The sequence below is a fragment of the Rhea pennata genome, chromosome 12 (assembly GCF_028389875.1).
Source record: "Rhea pennata isolate bPtePen1 chromosome 12, bPtePen1.pri, whole genome shotgun sequence".
NCBI classification, from domain to species: domain Eukaryota; kingdom Metazoa; phylum Chordata; class Aves; order Rheiformes; family Rheidae; genus Rhea; species Rhea pennata.
Window position 1 is genome coordinate 16,552,024 of NC_084674.1, and position 12,354 is coordinate 16,564,377.

Genomic DNA, 12,354 nt, shown 5'->3' on the forward strand with positions numbered 1-12,354 from the left:
AAAATGATAGGAATGACAATGTTGCATTTTATTTTACCAGAAGAAAAAAAAAAAAGGTGGGGAAGGAAGGATATAATCAAGTATTTCCTTTTTCCCCTCAGAAGAGATGAAAGTTGCTGCTGCTAATAATTTCATTACTGCACCATTATGTCACTACATGTAAAATCTCACTCAGCTTTCACTGGGTGAAATCATTATACACCCACTCTGTTGAGTTCTGCCACAATAAATTAATCTGCTTCAGTGCTATTGCACTGTTGGGGCTCAGCTGTGTAAGCAAGCAGCTGGTGTTTGCCTGGTTTGCAGCATCACAAGGGGTGAAGAGGAGGTGGCTTTGCGGGTGCCAAGATTCCTATTGAAACATCCAGAGCTTAATCCAGAACCAGCTGAGGTTAATTTTCATTTTTTTGTTGATTTTCCTAAACTATGACCAGACAAACATGAGTGCATGGGGGAAGGAAGGAGAATGTGATATATTAAAACACATGGCATTGATTTATAAGCCTAGACCTAGATTGTCTAATGAGCTCTGCTGAGCCGCAGACAACTTCAGAAGAAAGAAAGGGATTCAGTACCATAGTTTCAGCTTTATTTTTGAGTGGAGAGAATGACATGTTTATATGGTTTAGTATTTCAATATTTTATATTAGCCATTAGGTTTCCATGTCTGCCTCTCATAGAGGCATAGTTCTTTTAATACCAGAAATCCAGACAGCAGAGATTTGTGGAACTCCCCTGAAATACCCCTCCTAGGCAGCTTTCCTCATACCTACATGATAAAGAGAAGACTGTCAGGACGGGTATGTTCAAATAAATGTCATGTGTCTCCTGTTAGCCCCTGGTGCAACTTTTTTGCATTCTTTGTATCTTTTATAAGATAAACACAGATGGACATGAACCTGGAGGCTGTCTGAAGACCAGACATAAGAAACTGTCCTCGTGCACTCAATTTTTAATTGAGCTGTATAATTCTTGTTCAGATATTGCTAGCAAATAATGAATGTCCCATACAGGGCATATATATTAAAAATGTGAAAATACTCTGCCACTTGAAAGAGTTCAGAATAATTCATTTCTAAATCCAAGCAGCTGTAACGGACAAATTTTTTTAAATTAAAATCAGAAATTCTAATTCAGAGAAATTGGTCTTAAGAGTCATCCAAAATGAAATATCAGTGAGGTCTTAGGAATATACCCGTAGTCAGTAGGAAAAGCACTATTACCTGTTGGCCTGAATTTTGCAATCAGAGGAACAAAACTGTCAAGTACGCTCCGAATTCGATACACTAATTGTGAAAACAAACCACAAACATTTTTTCAAGGTGAGTCAGATAGCAATACAAAGCATAAAAAATAGCAAAAGGGCAAAAAACAGATGCTGACACTTGCAGTATTAATGGATGTAAGCTGACTACTTAAACAGGTGCTTCTGTGATACCATTAGTAACAGCTGTGACAAAGCTGCGTTCTGACAACCATCCACAACCTGCTGAACATAATAGCACAAGATTGCAGAGGAGGCTTCTGATCTGGATTGGGAAGCCATAACTTGTTGCTAGCTGCATCTCTTTTACAAGATCCATGGGGATTGCTAGGAATCCCTGGGTTTTTATAATTCCTGGTAGCTGTTGCCACCCAGGTTCTGCTGAGAGCTGCTTCTCAGGGAGCTCAGCAGCTTTGCTCACAGGGCGTGAAGGGCAGCCTGAGCGTGCAGCTCCTTGCAGAGTGTGTTTGGGGAGAATGCTATACTGCTAAAATTATATGTTGTCCCAACAACTTAGCTTTCAGCCATTGCTACTGCAAGAGGTGACTCAGGGTCTTGAGATCATTGAGAACGAGAAATGAGTCGATATCTCTCCACAGTGTCATTGAGACATGTTTGTCTCCAGCCACACTGTGTAATTGTGAATGAGAAGTTACAAGATAGTTATGTGATGATTTACAGAGTCTCAGCAACAGTAATTTTCCAGACTTCTGTAGTTAAATGATTCTGTGAACTTGTATCCTTGATGTTGATACAGAGCTGGCTGCTGTAAACATACATACCTAGACCAAAGTATATCCCAGTGGTTTCCAGGGAAGCAAAGGTGATTAAACCAATTCCAAGAGAAATAGTCCAATCTAGGGAAACAAAATAAATGGTTGTTTGGCATTGTCCATTTTCAGGTGTGCAACAATTTATCATTTCATTAAAATCTTGCTTACCTTTGTAGTAGTAATAACAGATTAGTAAAGCTCCAACGGCAAAGCAAAGAATGACAAAATGAAAGAATTCATCTGAAAGAGAGGGGAAATCAGGTCATAACTTTGGATGTGGTCCTGATGAATACACATTCAGGTACATTCTGTTCCTCAATGAATGAGCTGTATTTCCACGTGCGATATCTCATGCATTAGACTCAACTTTAAAACACACACACATGCACAAAAGTTGTCTTATGAACTTCATCAAACTACACAAAAGCTGAAAAAAAAACTTTTTGAGCCAGAGATGTTATTCTTGGCATAAGGTTCATTAGGGTTGAGACGAGCTATATAAAAAATAAAAAGATTTTTACCATCCTTCCGTATGCCCATCCACCATACTGTCATCTGAGGGAGGTGAGGGCTGTTATTCTCGTATGCTAGAAAAAAGTAATGTCTGTTATTGCCACAGAACTCTGAAATTTTGGATTTTAAATTCCCTTTGCTTTATGTATCTGAAATTGATTCTTTCAAAGCACAATCTACATAAAAATTTTGTTCAAAGTAAAGATCTGTAATCCTTTCAGGAAAAACAAAATACCAATTTTTAAAATCACCCCAAAAGTGTTTTGCAAATATCTTGTAGCAGTTTTAAAAAATAGCACCATCAGATAGTTGAATTAACAATACCAAATTGCTTTTAAAGCATGCTGGGTCTTTTATATCTCATCTGAGGGAATCAATAGTCTCAAAATTACAGTGGAGGAGTAAAGCAGTAGGACAAGGGAGCTTCTATCTAGCACTTAGGTTCTTTGCACAGTTACAGCTGCTATAATAAAACAATCTTTATCATTATCCTAATGTGTTTGTCACCAATCTACTTAAGTCTGATTTTAAAGTATTTCTGCATCCCCCAAATTAAGAACTATAACTGACAATTAGCCAATGTATTATAATGTATATCATACCAATACATAGAAAGAACATCATTAAAAACAAGCTAGATCTCTGTAGAGGTTTAAGTAGATGGGTTTTTGCTCTACTATAACTGCAAAGAGAATTGCCAGATTCTGCTCTTTCTGTGACTGCATTGGCAGAGGTCAGAAAGAGCTGGATATTTTACCGGATTTCTAATGGCCTGCCCAAAGCAGGGTTCCCCCTGCCCTTTTTTGCTGACTGCTTGAGTAGTCCTCTAGGCCATCTGCTGTATATAAGCCCTTAGGTGTTGATTCACTGCAAATTTTAGGTGCTAATTTCACTTACACTAGGCTGTGCATCCTGGCATCCACTACCTAGCAGTAAATTTCATTTTATCTAAAGATGTAATAGGACAGTATAGGAAAAAACCCTGAAATTCAAGTGAACTACAGACTTCTGCTATTATGCTTTTGAACCGTGGAACAACTAATGCTTACAGAAAAAGTCGGTTCTGACATGACTCATATTTGTGAATTTTTGGATTCTTTGAGAATTTTGGATTGATCCAGTTCTGGTTTTGTGACAAACTCAATAATTCAATTATTAACATTAATATACTATTGCACTACTCTGACTCACAAGTGTTGCTATATGTGTTTGCATGAGTGTGTGAATGACCCATACTCGCAGAATTCATCAGAATAGCAATATATAGCTGCCAAGTGTCTGTTTTGTATTGCTCTGCTTCCTAAATGCAATAGTCATATTGTAACTCTTGTATAATTGAATGACTTGCTATTAAAGCATTAAATTGCATCTCAATAAATATTCTAAAATGTCAAATATTTCTTTAAGAAATATTTAGGCACCAAGGAGCTAGTATAGTTATCATCACTAAACAAACTGATTACTGAAAGACAGCATCTAGAAGAAAAAGCACACATACTGTTAAAAAAAAAAAAAAAATCAATCCCCTGCCCCAAAACAAACTGCTCAGTTTGCTGCTTTATATTTACCATCTGCAACTGCATCTTCTCTTCTGGTAATCTCTGAAAAGCAACACAGTTTTATGATCTATTGCTGATGGTTAAAACACCTGTATATTTGCAACAGCTAGAAACAATATACCTTTGCCAACAGCTGACTGCAGAACATGTTTCCCACCATTAGCAGCACTAGCAAACAGGACAAGTATGTGCTAAAACCGAACCTGGAACCAAACAGAGCCTAGAACACATACGTATCCCTGAAAACGTCAGGGCAGTGGGCAGTGTATCCTGCACTAGTTAAGTGTTTTCAGTAGCTCAGTATTGTGCATTGAAATAATCTAGAAATGAAGCAACAAGGCCTTGGTGAGAGGTGGCACCTAAAGACAGTCTAACAACTGGAAAAGCACTGTAGACCTCTTTCTGCACCGAGCAGGAGACTGAGTGAGGAGAATGTTATATTACGATATACTCTTCTACCCTAGTGTGTTGTGTCGCTCTCCAGTGATAATCACACAAAAGCTCCCCTAGTGATTACGCTGACACTTGAGTCCTCTTGCCAACTCTGTCTTCAGCTGAAGGAGTCCAAACTACAGCAACTTCTTTACTTCACAGGAGAGAGTAGCTGGGCAGATGTTTCCTCTGAAAGGTGAGTCTGCTGGGACAAGTCCCTTTGCTCTCTGCCTCTGATAACTACTAGATATGGCATTTGCCTGGGAGCAGGAGGGATCAAGTCCACAATGCACTCAGGCTGCTGAAAGTTTCCTGCTATGGGCCTTTTGCACCTCTTTTGCTGCTGCTCAGCAGTCCCTGATAAATGGAAATTTGCATTTACACTGTGGCAGTCTCTCCAAACCTCTCAACTAGCACTGTTTGCTTGTCACTTGGCTTTCACCTACTGTCCTCCCTTGGTGGGGAATGCTCTGTGCTCTGAGCTGAGGGAGGAAGAGTTGAGTAGTATAATCTTGCTGAAATCAGCCTCCAGTTCTCTTCCAAACTTTCATCCCTACTCAGCAGTGGGATAGAGAACAGCAGGGAATGCTGGAAACTGTCTGGCGTTTTTGGGGAAAGTCTGAGCAGTTGCCCCACAGGCAACTGGATTCTCCCCTAAGAGATAACCAAACTGCAGTGGGCTGATCCTACATGCCTTTGGCAGACCTACAAGAAGCTGGGCACTTAGTGTCTTAATTGGCTAGAACGGCTCATACAGATCAACAGATCATCTCTGTAGTGGATGACTATCCACCACAACTCTGCACCATGCCCTGGTCTAAAGCCAGGTTAACAGGAACCCAGTAGATTTACAGCCACAGAGTCATTTTAATACAATACTGTCAGAAGAAGGTAGCAAGGTTGTTATCTGTGAACACTTACCTGAATCTCCAAAGGGGACAACCTCCCCTGGTATACCTAAAATATTACACAAAGTTGATATAAATTAATATATATAATGACTATATGTATCTCGCTGCCAGTCCTACTCATGCAATTCTATTGAAATTAGTATGATTGCATAAGTGTGATAAGGTAGATTCCAACTCTTATTCTTTGAAAAGGGCAGCTCATTTGTGAGTCAGGCAGTTTAGCATCCAAAGGAAATACAAACAGAGTATTAGCCCACCATATTCCTTCTCTCACAGCGGCTGGAGTCAGGAATAGTCAGACTCTTGTAAGACAAATTAGATCTCCTGATGTCATTTTAAATAAGCTGCTCTTGCATCTGGGCTGACATCAATTTAAGATGTTAATTGAATGATTATACCCTTAACTTTTTTACATCCCTGATTCTAATACTATTGCTGTGCATTAACACAGGATCTTTATCTGTATCATGCTTGTTTTCCATCTTTTTCTTTAGAAAGAAGGGAAAAGCTTTCGATCAAGATGATCTCATGCTTCTCACACACAGTCCTCACTGATCATCTCCAGTTAGTCATGAGGGTTGATAGCAGATTCTGTAAGTGGTGGCTGTGGTAGAGGTTTTCAAAATGTTTTTGCTGTGTGTCAATGGCAACTGTCTATGCGGACCTAGAGAGCAGGAATTCTCCCATGACTCTAGATTTTGCTGCTCTCCTGACTCAACTCTAAAGCTCAGCCATGCTTTATCTTTTAGGGAAATGCCATTTCTACAGCCAAATTCTGACTAGTCCTTTGCCTCTGTCTAGTGCTGCCTGTCGCGTGTTAATGTACTTTTGTTTGAAAGTCACACCAAAGAATGCCGGAGGTGATCCTTTTGTCATTCTGTATTTGTTGACTCCAGTAAAAACTATCCTGTTGTTACTTTGTCCCACCTCTGCACAATTGGCCTTCAGTTTTCTATCTTCCTAAATATTCCTCAAGACTGTATGGATAGAGAAAGTATTATTTTCTTCAGACATACAGAAAATGTGCCAGCAGTATCAAACAACAGCACTCTGGCTGTTTGCTGATTATATAGTAACTGCTGTGGGATACATAGGCAGAAATCAAGGCTTTGAAATGCAAGGGTTATTATTAGCTGGTTTTGCCTCACAGCTCTCTCTAAAGCTGGTTGAGTAAGTGAGAAAGAGCAAAATCTTTCTGAGGACTGAATAAGTGATTAAAGGGGTATAGCAAGAAAGCTCTGCTTTTAAACACAAAAACATCAACAGCACTGTGACAGAGTAAGCCAACTTCCATGTTGCCTGTCACTTTCTTGGTCTCTTATTTTCCTTGAATGAAATGGTTTAGTGGCAGCCAAAGTGACTTGATACACTGCTGTTTGCTATTAAGGAAATAAATGCTAAAGAAGGTCTGCAGTGCCACTAGCTACTGCTATATATCAACTATTATCTGCCTCCTGTTATAGCACAGACTTCAGCTAGAGCACAATTCATTGAGGACTGTAGAAGTTATGAACTCATACGAATTTAGTTAGGAAGGAATCTTGCAGCATCTTTCTATACTTCTCAAAACCCTGGGGGCATGAGGCAGCCACTATTTTGCTGCTGCTGAATCTAGAGATACTGATTATTTTCTGTGCTGTCTCTTTTGAACAGTTTCTTACTTTTTTTTCAGAGTTCTGCACAATTGCTACTGAATTGTTGCAAATTATGTGAATCTCTTCTGAACACTCAATAGGACTAATTTCTGTGTCAGGAAAAAGTAAAATACATTCTCTTTACCTTGTGGATCTTCATCCATTGACTCTTCGGTTGAACTTTCAGCCTTTTTTTTCCCTTGTGAAAGCATGAAGTTCCTTTCCAATCTCTTCAGGAATTTCAGTTTTTCATCTATTGTGACATATAGAGGAAAAAAAAAAAAGATACTTGAAACAACTATTTGAGTTTTCTCTGTTTTTCAGTGATGGATTACCAGTGTTTCACAAAGCTGTATTAAGGGCAGTCTGGCAAGAAATCAGTCCCATAGCCTTATTTCAGACATGCTTTTTCCACACAAGGAGTAGTACAGAGCACTACAAATGGAAGCATCACAGACACCACTGTTCAGACTCTTTTGAACAACTGTGGTAGGTGCTTAGGCCTCTTTCTCTGGCCTTTAATTTACCCACAATGCTACTCTTGTGAAAATTCCCACTCCCTGAAGCAACAGCAGTTTCACCTGAAAGGTGCTTTAGCTGGAGAAAACTGTTCACCACATCACGAGCTACTTCACCCCTGATTGCTATAATTTCTGCCGAGTTCCCTGTATTTATACCACAAAGCCAGCACCCTCTTGTGGCGTGCGGCAGAGTCTTCAAAGCCAGCTAGGCCAGAGCACCAGGAATGGAAAACCTGCCAGAAAACACTGCAGGAGGACTCCTGCGTCAGGCAGCGAGGGGCTCCGGGCTCATGTGGTTGGAGTTTTAGGTGATTTAATGGCTTCAGATTCAGCTCCCTGACAAGAGTGGAAAGGTCTGTGTGTCTCTTCACTATTAGTTGCAATACTTGGACATTCATGACTGGATACAAATGAATGCAGCTCTGTGACACATTAATAACGATTAATGATGATGACGACCTTGTGGAACGGCATTTACTCCATTTTTTATTGGGCAACAGCATAAATGAGAAGTGCAGTGGAGCCTATCCGACTCTCATTACCTGGCCCGCCACCCTGAGCAGCACCGTCTCTCCACTCCTATTAGCTATTATTGCACATGCTGGGGAGGTTTGCAAAAACATTTTCAGCAGTTCAGCTCAGAATTCTTCCGACTTCTGGAGCTGAGAGCTCCAGGCTGGCTGGAAAACAACCCATGAGAACAAGTGTCTTTGGTGTCATGAATCCAGTTAGAGAGGAAAAAATGGGACAGAGAATTTCCTTTGTCATCACCCACCCTAGGCAAGGTTTCCTCTCACCCTAAATGAACCAGGCTTTTTCCCTGAAGAAGCCCATTCAATCTAGAATAAAATAGTGTCTCTCTTTGGCTCCCATCATCACCATACCTAAGTGATTTTTAAAAGCAGTATTCCTGGACATTTTACAGTTATTCACTAATAATCACTTCTAAGCACGCAGCAGAGCTCTCTGACAGGTGTCAAGTCTCAGTGACACTACGATTATTTTAACAAAATGGCTGAGAGGCAGCCAGGTAAGACTCACCCTTTCCCTTGGAGCTGGGAAGCTGTCTATATCCGGACGGGTTGGTTGTCTTCAGCAACAGGTAGAGAATAGCCAATGCCCTGGCTCCTTTCTTCCCTATGACTTTCAAGCAAGCTGCGCAGCCTCCAGGCAGGACGTTGCATCTGTTGAGCAACTGAAAGAAGGGTGAGTGAGCAGCAAATAGCCCATCCAATAAAACCTAGTGTGTGCGAATAGATGCTGCTACACAAATGAATGTCTGATCGCATCTGTGGGAAATGTAACCCCCCCCCTTCACCTCCCACTGTACAAGGGGGAAACTGGGGACAAGTAGTAAAACCAAAGAAGGAAAGAGAACCTAAACTCCATTCCACAACCCAGAGGGGAGCCATCAACCAGGAGAGAACTGTGGTGCACAAAATATAACTTTTTAAAGATCTGGAGAAATATAGTACAGGATCTGAAAATGAACATGCAGTCTCTGCCATATCTTATGGCAAAATATCACCAACAATAGTCCTGCCTGGAATAAAAGGGAGCTGAACATGTCCTGAGGAATACATATGAGGCCATCTCCTCTGGAAAATTATTTTTTTTTCACATGCAGAATGACAAAGTAAAAAGTGGTAGCCTGAGTCTCATTTATGTAATGGCCCTTTTATACCACTTGGGCCATTTTAGCATATCAGATAATTGGACTGGATGTTTTATCCTCCCCCCAAATAGCAGGGAAGTATAAACTTATCTGTATAAGTGTTTTACAAAGAATGCATGTTTCTTCAATAACTTACATTGTTTGTTTCTTCAGCATTCAGGATAGCTGGGTCAGTGGTGGCTAAACATTTTACGAGTGATTCCCAGAATGACTGGTTCACTTTCTCATGGTTCTCCAAGTAACTGGCATCAGCAGTAAAAGCCCTCTGAAAAATGTCTAGGAGGAAAAAGGGGCAAATCATTGTGCAGCAGCAGTGGTGGGCTGCGTGGTGGCATGCTCAATGGAGGTGCAGTGACATGCTTCAGACTCTGAGGCATGCTTGCTTATATAGGCAAGAGAGTAGTGCTGCATTGTACAAAGCAACCAACCCTGCCAGAAACCAGCAGAGAAATGTCAATAGTCAGTATAAATTACTGGAGTCTTTGCAATGGTAAGGTACTGAGATACCTAAAATTGTAGGATTTTCTAAAGAACATTAAGCATTTAATGCACAGCAAAACCCCTTCATGCATCTAAATTCCCACAAGTGCATGCCGGGGTCCAGGCAGGAAGCCTGTGGAAGGGCAGGGAACTGACTGCTGGTCTTGGTTGCAGTACAACAACACCCTGATGGTGCGATGGTCCTTTGCTAGACTATGAGCTACAGCAGAAACTGAGCAGCTAGCAGGGGCCGTGTGAATTTGGTCAGGAGGCAGAGAAGGAGCACATCAGCCAGAGGCCCTTCGGGGCTGAGCTCAGAAGGGAGCCAGAGAAGTACTGCTGAAGCAAGGGCCTGGCAGCTGGACAGTGTGTGGCACGTGTGGGGTGGGAGTGGGGAGACACTGCTCATGGGCACAGAGCTTGGGTAACAGTCTCTGCTTGTCTGCAGGGGTGGTTGCTAGATAATATGCCTTTTATGGCTTTTAGAGACTCTGCATTCATTCTTTCCTTGCCTTTCTTTTTAATTGGGAAACACAGAGAGGGAGCTTATAACTCATGGTGCCCAGACTGAACTGGAAGTCTGAGCAACCCCAAACTCAAAGCAAACACTCCCAAAGCAATGCCCCTTCCTTTGCTCCACATCTCCTAAAAGTCTGTACAAAATGCTATGAGCTTCCCTCATGAGCCATACAGCTCTAGTCTGACTGTCTAGGGAAGCTTGAGGACAGGAAACAGAGAGCGCTCTCTCATGTCTGTACTGCTAAATTAAAGAGGCTGAGGAACTGACCTCTTGTTGAAGGCTAGCTGGCACAGACTTGAGTGGGGCCTGGACAATTTTGTCTTCAAGAGAAGCTGGAACAGGCTGAACAAGCCCGTGAAGATTCAGACAAAGGTAAATTAAACAATCAAAGTTGCAGTGCTCAGGCACCACGAGCAAGCAGGGCACATGTGCCTGCAACAACCAGCTGTCTTTGGTGAGCTGAAGCTCATCAAAGTATAAACACAGAGAAGGCAGATGCAGGTCAGGGAGGGTAGGGGGAGCATAGGAGAAATCTCTTAAGGGTTGAGCACTCCTGAGCACAGACCAGGGGGTAAAAGCAGTAAAAGATGATTTAAAGTCACCTGAACTCCAAGGTGTCTGAGTCTAAACAGCAGCAGGGTGATGGAGGTGATTCAACTGCTGTAGTACCATCAGAGCATGGCACTGAGCTGGGACTGCCCTGCAGGTCTGCTGCCACGTCTTGTGCCCCCCCCCCCCCCCACACACACACAGATGACTAAGGCTTGTTACGGGTCATCATATGGTGGCAGTGCACAGAAAGCAGGCTCTCAGCTCTGTTACTCACATTGTAATTAAGTGATCAGAAGAAATAAATCCGTGGCATTTAGCCTGAAATCCACCACATCTAATACTTCAGGACAGGATATTTTACAGGAAAGAAGATGGATGAAGCATGTTTTCATAGGAAATGAATTTCATTGATTCAGGATGACAACAGCAAAATCTATTGCACAGTGGAAATAAGCAGAAGCTTTAGCCTGTATGTGTTACTCTTACCTTGCAGCTCTTCAGTAAGATCTGGGAGCAAGATATTCAAGTTCTCCATTGCTGCAACTGTTTGAAAGAAAGGGGGAAATCAGATACTGTTTAGAAACACAGTTTGACCTTCTTTATTTTCCCATCATACACTTGGTTTTCCGCAGACACAGCATCTATCTCTAGGCACTTTAATTTCGAAATCACTTCTCTGTTGCAACGGGAGTTTCACATCATGATTCACTTATCCTCCCATGACCCATTCTTGACTACTCTGATTGAGTCTTCCTGGGCTGGTCTTTGGTTATTACGAAAGAATAAAACTCTGATCGTCATAAGTAAAACCAAAAGAAGCCGAACTTGATCATTCACATTGTTGGTTTTTTTGCAGCTACCAAGGCAGCATTTGCCACAGATGTGAGTAACTCAACAGGAACTGTTTCATTCACTGAAGAGAATGATTATTTTTTACCTTTAGATTAAGGAGAGTGGCAGAAATAGTTCATATTAGAGCTCTGTGAGCTCTGGAATTTTTGTCTCACAGAAGACACATTTCAATATTTGTTCTTCCCAAGTTGACATGAGAAGAAAATTTACACTAATTTTAGATTTATGAATTGAAAATTTGAAATACTGATTTTAAGAGGTCTCATCGATATTTTCAGGGAAAACAAAACATTCTGACATACCCAAAATGCAATGTTTCCTTTTTGTTTGCTAAACTCACCCTGGAGATTTTGTTCCCAGATTGTTTTATTCTGAGGATGCATTTACTTGTGGTGGTTATAGTTCTGGACACAATTGCATCCAACTACTGTGGCTCAGACTTCCTGAGCCTGTCCATCTCCCCTCATGCAACACCTCAGCTAAAACACTGTAGCCGTGAGATATGCAAAAGACGATTCTGGGGGAATCCAAAATACAGTTTCCACCATGCAATGCACAGTATGAGAACAGTTAATACATTCACACTTTTTTTTTTTTTAATAACGTGACTTTTGGGTCCATTCAAAAAACACTTTCAGTCAAGCAGTTTGAATTTAAAGTATTTCCTT

The 12,354-nt window shown here is 41.2% G+C and overlaps 1 protein-coding gene across 1 annotated transcript; it reads right to left on the reverse strand.

Annotated features, from left to right (window-relative positions):
* Positions 1 to 699: 699 nt before the first annotated feature.
* Positions 700 to 11,369, reverse strand: TMEM40 (transmembrane protein 40). Its single transcript, XM_062585856.1, is given in 11 exon segments — positions 700 to 769; positions 1,224 to 1,286; positions 2,047 to 2,121; positions 2,206 to 2,277; positions 2,559 to 2,624; positions 4,119 to 4,151; positions 5,463 to 5,552; positions 7,232 to 7,339; positions 8,649 to 8,802; positions 9,419 to 9,558; positions 11,321 to 11,369. Coding segments are annotated over 11 exon segments (870 nt in total). The 3' UTR covers positions 700 to 749.
* Between the last annotated feature and the right edge of the window lie 985 nt (positions 11,370 to 12,354).